Raw genomic sequence first — 8,428 nt, 5'->3', positions numbered from 1 at the left:
GGCTACCCCACAGGCCCAGCTGCTCACCCTCCTGTCTGTAGGCTGACTCATCACTGTCTCGGATGAGACCAATGACTGTTGTCTCATCAGCAAACTTTAGGAGCCTGACAGAGGGGTCCTTCGAGATGCAGTCGTTGGTGTAGAGTGAAAACATCAGAGGGGAGAGCACACATCCCTGGGGGGCACCTGTGCTTATTGTCCGGGTGCTGGATGTGGTTCTCCCCAGCCTCACCTGCTGCTTCCTGTCTGTCAGAAAGCTTGTAATCCAGTGACGAGTGGGGGCAGGCACAGTGAGCTGGGTCGGTTTGGAGTGGAGGATGTCCGGCATGAGGGTTTTGAATGCCAAGCTGAAGACCACAAAGAGGGCCCGTGCATAGGTCTCTGGGGAGTCAAGGTGTTGCAGGATGTAATGCAGTGTCATGTTCACTGCATTGTCCACTGACCTGTTTGCCCGGTAGGCAAACCGCAGGGGGTCTAGTAGGGGGTCAACAATGTCCAGGTGGGCCAACACCAGTCTTTCAAAGGACTTCATAACTACAGATGTCAGGGCGACAGGTCTGTAGTTGTTCAGTACACTGATGGAGGTTTTCTTGGGGACTGGAACGATGGTGGAGCGTTTGAAGCAGGAGGGGAATTCACACAGTTCCACTGACCTGTTGAAGAAGAGTGTGAAGATGGGGGCCAGCTGATCAGCGCACACTTTCAAGCAGGAGGGGGTCATACCATCTGGGCCTGGTGCCTTTCTGATCCTTTGTTTTTTAAAGAGGCCACGCACATCCTTTTCACAGATTGTTAGAGGTGGGGGGCTGGAGGGAAGGATGGTGATTGTCGGGGAAGCAGCTGCTGGGTCTGAGCATTTATACTAGATTGTAATATAATGTAAAGTTTTATCAGAGTTAAAAGAGTTTGTCAGCTTTTCAGGTTTCACCATACACAGGAAATCCAATTTTGAATAATATTTTGAAGTGATGATGAGGTGATAATATTTTGGTAAAATTATTTCTCAGATATTCCTGAATGGAACTTCGATGGCTCAAGCACATACCAGGCCGAAGGCTCCAACAGCGACATGTACCTCATTCCAGTCTGCATGTTCAAGGATCCATTCACCCTCGACCCCAACAAACTGGTCTTCTGTGAGGTCCTCAAATACAACCGCTTACCTGCAGGTACATTTTTCACTTTGCTGATCATGTTTTACTGTTGTGACCCTGAAAGTTCAGGACAAACAAGCTGTACTGATTTTGTCTTTACAAACTAGAAACTAACCATCGGTTAAGCTGCAGCAAAGTGATGGAGGCCGTTAAAGAGCACTGTATTTGGTTTGGCATGGAGCAGGAGTACACACTTCTGGGAGTAGATGGACATCCTTTTGGCTGGCCTACAAATGGATATCCAGCACCTCAAGGTAGGTCAGCAGCCATCTCCTCTCCTTGTAAGAACACTAGTATCTCATATTTGAAACATAGTGTAAGGTGTTGTGTCACCCTTTACTGATAATTAGTGGTGTAATTAGCCACTTGTTAAAATGGTTGTGAAAATCCGTGTTCCATGATCTAGATGAAGAGCTGCAAGGCAACCACAACAAGATCACTGCATTAATATTTATAACTACAGACTTAATTACTGAAGTATTTAAGTGTTAACTGGGGACTTGCTAACATTCATAACTTCAGGTCTTATGGCTTGGATTGACGGCACCGGATAATAAACCAATGTTATCCAAATCAGGTGGTCAAATAAAAAGATCAAAGAAATTACAACATTAACTAAATAATTTCTGCTGCACAAAATTATGTTTGCAATTACTTATTGACTTTAATAAAATCTTTTTTTTTGTGAAATACTAAAATAAAGAATTTTACCTCCTCATAAGCCTAAACTAATGAAACAATCTGAGAAGGGAAGATCACATTGCTAATAATAAGCCATGACATCTCTAATAAAGAATTCAATCGGCATTAAAATATCAAATATGTAGTTGTAAATATTAATAGTTTGTAAATTATCATAGCTACAACCCCAAAGCAGAAAAAGTTGGGACAATATGTCAAATCAAAATAAAAACTGAAAACAGTGGTGTGTAAATCATCTGTGTCCTGTATCACATTGAAACCAATACAGCAGCAAATTATTTGATGTGATACCTCATCAGTTTTATTCTGTGTTCAAAATAAACACATTTCAGTTCTAATGCCTGCAACACATTCCAAACAAAGTTGGGACAGTAAAGCATTTACCACGGTGTGATGTTGCCGTTTATTGTCACAACACTTAAAAAACATTATGGGACTGAGGACACCGAGTGATTAAATGTGCCAGGTGTCATTTTGTCCTGTTCTTCCTGCAAACAAGTCTTAAGGGGACTGTTTATTTTGAGGAACTAATTACACTGTTCTTTTTTTTTTCTTGGACTTAGACTTTTGCTGTTACTTGTGTTGTCTTGCATTTGGGTTCACTTAATAAACCACACCTGACATTGGGATTCTCAGTTAAACATAAATGTTTTTTTCACATGTTGCATAATTTTGACTTAAGCGTCCCATCTCATCTCCCACTTTAAGGTCCTTACTACTGTGGGGTGGGGGCTAACAATGCTTATGGACGGGACATTGTGGAGTGTCACTACAAGGCCTGCCTCTATGCTGGAGTCAAAATCTATGGCACAAATGCTGAAGTTATGCCATCTCAGGTAGGTGACACCATTATTCTAATACACAGTGGGAGGAAAATGTGTTGGTTCAGTTATGCACTCAAGCGTAATTATTGTTTTGTCCAGTCTTGTTTCACATTGTTCCTGTACAGTTTTCTTATTTTGCTTCTTTCCTGCGCTTCTGCTTGTTCTGACTTCAGTGGGAGTTCCAGGTGGGTCCCTGTGAGGGCATTGAGATGGGCGACCACCTGTGGGTTGCACGCTATCTGTTGCACCGTGTGTGTGAAGATTTTGGAGTTGTTGCGACACTGGACCCCAAACCAATGGTGGGCAACTGGTGTGGTGCTGGTTGCCACACAAATGTCAGCACCAAGGAGATGAGGGAAAAGGGAGGACTGCAGTGAGTAAACATCTCCTTTGAAACTTGCTGTCGATAATTCATGGAACAGGTTTATATGTTAATACTCTAATAATAACAATAACCAACTACGGTAAATACATAAATATTTGTATGTATTTTGTCTTCAGACATTACTCATCCACAGAAAGTTGGTGCAGCAGCCCTCCAGAACTCAACTGTCTTTCTTTCCCTTTGATGACAGATACATTGAACAGGCCATTGAGAAACTGAGCAAGAAACACGCCGAGCACATCCGTGTTTATGACCCACATGGAGGCAAGGATAACATTAGACGTCTCACAGGTCTTCATGAAACCTCCAGCATCGAAGACTTCTCTGCTGGAGTGGCCAATCGAGGCGCCAGCATCCGCATCCCTCGTCAGGTAGGCCAAGAAAAGAGGGGCTACTTCGAGGACCGTCGTCCTGCGGCGAACTGTGATCCATACACTGTGACAAGGTCCATCGCAGCCACCTGTCTGCTGGACACAGACGAGGGAGAGAACAGCAAGTAGGGAAAAGATAGAGCTTACTGTACTAGCTATGTAGCAGTATTAAAAATTCACATTTGTCGGAGCTGTACACTTGAAAACCTGACCATGAAAATGAAGATGTTAAGACATGCAGCTACTTCTCCAGTCTATAGCTGTCTTTAGAGAAGAGAAATTCAGTCTTTTGCTCAGCAATTTTGTCAAAATCGGAAGAAAGTATTTTTCCATTTTCTGCAGTTCATTCTTACTATGCTGCATTAAATTATTAATCACTGTTGTTTTGTCTGAAATGAAGACAGTGGTGCTGCTCTTTCTTTCTTGTTTCTTTCAAAAGTTGTAAATGCTAGAGACATGAAACTACGTCACCTTCTCAAAAATATTGGCAAAAGTGCCACCATGTGGTGAGATATCCAGTATCAGAAGTGTAGTGTACTATTTTGTTAATATCTCAGCAGCTGCAAGACAGCAGAAAAATTATTGTGTCTACGGATTCAGTGGATGATGCTGAAGCATTGACTAAAAATAGTGGACAGGCTAAGAGCTCCCAGAGGTGAAGCCACCAGCAGACAATCGCCCCCTGGCAGCTGGTTGTAGTATATATATCATAAAACCTACCTTCTCCATGTTGGTGATTGGTACATAATTCAACAACTCAAAGTGCAAATCAAATACATTTTTCTCAGAGGTTATTTCTGTGGTTTTTGGTAGATATCATACTGTAACATTGATGTGTGTACAGGTTTGTTTTAATAATTTATTTGTTGATATAAAAAGAGGTGTATTTTGGTTGATTTGACAGCTTTGATTGATAGTCTGATGCTGTCACTCCACTATTGTTTAAGTTAAACTTTATTTGTCATTGCAACACATACAATGAAATTTAAAAGCCATCCTAACAGTGCCTCACCCATACAATCACATAAACCCTATCAATAAAAAATAAAGTAAACAAGCTAAAAACCCACACAACATATACACATATACAATGTTACAATACTGGTCACTACTGCACAGAATCTGGTTTCAACATAGCACGATGGCAGCTGCAGTATTCACGATATTTTGGGTTCACGTTTACATAATGGAGGAAGTGGTGACGTCTTGTCCATTGTCTTTTATATATATATATAAATATATATATATCTTTGTTGATGTACTGAATAGACTGATATAGGCCACGCCCATTTGTGTATTCAAAAAATTTCAGCCGTGTTGAATTTTTTGTTAAACACAGTTTTCTTTCTTATTCTACATATTTATTTAAATCTTTAGTCACATAGCATATTTAGATGAACCTGAATACCACCTATGCCTTTGGTTTCCAATTTCACCCATCTTTAGCTTATTGACAAATATTTGTGGGTGTGACCACATAAACAAACTACCATAATAACTCTTGGTTGCTTCATCCAGTTGAAATCAGATTTGGCTAATCTGTATAGAATGAGGTACTGAATGAGCGTGTATAGTTCACATTCACCACTAGGGGTGATACAGAAACAACAAATAAATGAATGACTAGAAATCACTGCAATTCCCACATACATACAAGTAGAAACATGCTTCAATTTTTACCATTTTGAGTATGTGGAAGACAAAATATCTCATATTCAGCTTGGGACTGTTATAGACCTATTAGTTATAATTAATTAGTTAATAATGTTTAAATATTTCTTTTCAGTGGTGGTTTGTCATTTCTTCATAGACTTCACATGCTAATAAAGTCTTGCTTGGTATGCAGATGTCCCATGGGGAAGTGCTCAACATATTATAATGTTCTTAGTGGTGCCACCATGTGGCCTGTTACAAAGCTATAATTCCTTAAAGAACCAATGGCATGCTTTTCCTTGTTTTCTGATTTATCCACAATGGTGAATTATCATCTTAATTAACCATGACCTAAAGCTTAAAAAAATTAGGTGGACATATGTTCTAGTATAAATCTTGCAAACTCTTGCTCGTGAGACTTTTTTCTAACAATATAAAGTTTAACCTGATAGTTTAAGGATTTCTTTGAATTGTCATATTCTCCAGGCAATTGCATGTTCATGCAAGCTTGCATGACATTCACTGGTACCATTTTAAAAGCAGAATTTTTATGGTCCATGATGCAATTGTCAGTGCTATGCTACCCAAATTAATTTGAATTAATTTCACTACTTTGGGACCATATGTGGTTGTGTGAGGGAAGACACAGCAACCACCAGTTGAATGTTTACTGAGCTTGGAGCTACTTGAAAGGGAGTGATGTTTCAACTACTTGCTCAGACGCAACGGTAAGTAAAAAAAACAAAAAACAAACATGTTGCATGTCTGTTAATTTGTTGTTTCTGTAACATTAGAGAGAATTGTTGTAGGGTGGGAGAAGCTACTATGGCTGCATTATGCCAGTTAAAATATGGGTTTTCTCAGTTACCCACTTTGTTTAGAGTGTTGCACATCTCTTTCCATCGGTACACATACTGTTGTTTACCTGTCTATGGAGGAGAAGTTAAAATTAATTAATGCTCTTGTGGTTCATTGTTCACATTAATATTCTGGCTTGAACATGTCATGTAGGATTTTAGGTACTGCCACTGTTGAAAACATAGCTTACTAGTTAATGTTTTTTGTTTATGCATTGTCCTGGCTTCCTGACCGGTCTAGTGTCAAAAAGTGTTCCCCCGTCAAGATGTATTTCCTCTGTTTGAAACATGGTTTCATGTAGTGCCCTCCTCAGTAGTTGTGGTTAGTATAATGTTAGACATTAATAATGTTACATATTGAGAGCTGCTGTACCAGAGTCAAATTCCTTGTGTGTCCAACACATCTGGCCAATAAAGTTGATTCTGATTCTGAATTCAGGTTAGGGGAAACTCATGTCAACGGGGAAACAGATTTCAACACAACACCGGCAGCAGGAAGTGTGCACATTCACAAATTATCCTCTTGTTTCCAAGAGGAGGCTCTGGGTTTTATCGTTCTGAAATAATTACAGACTATTTGAAGATATGAGGGGTGCAAAGCTAATGTAGAGGGACCAAGATTAAACATTAAATGGCAGGAAATGAGTAGCCATTGGCTATTTAAAAACCCCACTATCTTATACTATTGATGGTTATAGCTAGAAATATGTTTTTTCTTCTGCATCATTGATCTGATTATTTGTCCAGCAGCAGCAACTTGTAGGAAGTGCACTACATTTTCTTCAGGAAATTTACATTCTAGTTGTATTCTAAATGTTTTATTTTCAAGTTTTAAATGCTCTGTTTCTCAAAATTTTCTGAGCTTTTTTTTAAAGGTGTTTTAGCTCAACGGAATCAACCATGAATAATTTTTATTGTTTGATCATTAAATGAATAGTACATTTTTTAAAGTGTTTCTTAAAGCATTGATAATGGGCATTAGTAATTACAGTATGTTATGATATTCAGGATTTTTTTCAAATATCACAATATCCGATTTTGTCATTGGTGCCCAGTTATATTTTCTATCATACTATTGCATCTGCAAGATGCAATAGTATAAGTGATAAGATGCAATTATTTGTTGAATTTTTAGCAACATAACTACAGACAACCATTGTCCCACCGAACCCATTTCATTGCGTTTGCTGATATGCATGTAATTCCTGCTCGCAATTGTCCACCAGATGGTGCCACTTGTACAGTTTTTCTATCACTGCTTCTCACAAAGTCTGTGCAGGTAAAAAAAACTGTAACTCACCAGTCAGAACCGCCTGACAAAAGGTTGGAGTGTCACAAGTGACAGGGTGAGTGAGATGGTACTGTTGCCCCTCTGAAAAAGAAGGCAGTGAAACAGAATAGGCTAGCTCCATGGTACAGCTCACAGCTCCGCTCCCTAAAGCAGGCATCACAAAAACTGGAAAGGAAGTGGCGATCCACTAAGTCAGAAGACTTTTTTCTAGCCTGGAAACATAGCTTAATAACATATAAAAAAGCCCTTCATAGTGCCAGAACAGCATATTATTCAACACTGATAGAGGAAAATAAGAACAACCCCAGGTTTATTTTCAGCCCTGTAGCCAGGCTGAGAAAGAGCCACAGTAATGTTGAGCTTAATATCCCCTTAGATCTCAGTAGTAACAATTTCATGAGCTTCTTTACAAATAAAATCACAACTATTTGAGAAAAAAATTCATCTGATCCTTCCTACAACTCTCACAGTTGTTTCATCAAGTACAGTAGCTTTAGAAACATCTGTCAGACCTCATTTACATTTAGAAAGCTTCTCTCCCATAAATCTCTTTGAGTTGACCTCAACAATTGCTTCATCTAAATCATCAACATGTCTTTTAGACCCAATCCCGACCAGGCTGTTCAAAGACGTCTTGCCCCTAGTCAACACATCCGTATTAGATCTGATCAACCGCTCTCTATTAACAGGCTATGTCCTACAGGCGTTTAAGGTTTCTGTAATTAAACCTCTACTCATAAAGCTTGCTCTTGACCCAGGTGTTCTGGCTGATTATAGACCAATATCCAATCTACCCTTAATTTCTAAAATTCTTGAAATAGCTGTTGCAAAGCAGTTATGTGACCACTTACTCGGGTATAATTTGTTTTAGGATTTTCAGTCAGGATTTAGAGTCCATCATAGTACAGAACCTGCATTGACAAAAGTCACCAATGATCTCCTCCTAACCTCAGACAAAGGACTCATCTCTATACTTGTCCTCTTATATCTCAGTGCTGCTTTTGGCACCATTCAACACAACATCCTATTACAGAGAGTAGAGCATGTTATCTGGATTAAAGGAATTGCAAGATGTTGTTTCAAATCTTATTTATCAGAAAGATTCCATTTTTTTCATATTCATGATGAATCCTCCACACAGACTAAAGTTAGTCATGACATTCCACAGGGCTCTGTGTTAGGTCCAATTCT

At 39.3% G+C, this 8,428-nt stretch overlaps 1 protein-coding gene across 2 annotated transcripts in view; it reads left to right on the top strand.

Moving 5' to 3' along the window:
- The window catches only part of LOC109970913 (glutamine synthetase-like), a 32,087-nt gene that overhangs the window by 10,406 nt on the left and 13,253 nt on the right, over positions 1-8,428 (top strand). The window contains exons 6-10 of one of the 2 annotated variants that reach the window (XM_020618827.1): positions 1,008-1,169; positions 1,262-1,408; positions 2,565-2,692; positions 2,854-3,053; positions 3,256-3,709. In XM_020618827.1, the coding sequence (XP_020474483.1) occupies positions 1,008-1,169; positions 1,262-1,408; positions 2,565-2,692; positions 2,854-3,053; positions 3,256-3,565 (947 nt within the window). In that variant the 3' untranslated portion in view covers positions 3,566-3,709. Of the gene's footprint in view, positions 1-1,007; positions 1,170-1,261; positions 1,409-2,564; positions 2,693-2,853; positions 3,054-3,255; positions 3,710-8,428 lie in introns of those variants that run through there. The other variant, XM_020618828.1, reaches the window with a different exon arrangement.

This window comes from Monopterus albus, unplaced genomic scaffold (genome assembly GCF_001952655.1).
Source record: "Monopterus albus unplaced genomic scaffold, M_albus_1.0 scaffold209.1, whole genome shotgun sequence".
Lineage (NCBI taxonomy): Eukaryota > Metazoa > Chordata > Actinopteri > Synbranchiformes > Synbranchidae > Monopterus > Monopterus albus.
The sequence above is the reverse complement of the archived record's forward strand: the minus strand, read 5'-3'. Positions and strand labels throughout refer to the sequence as shown.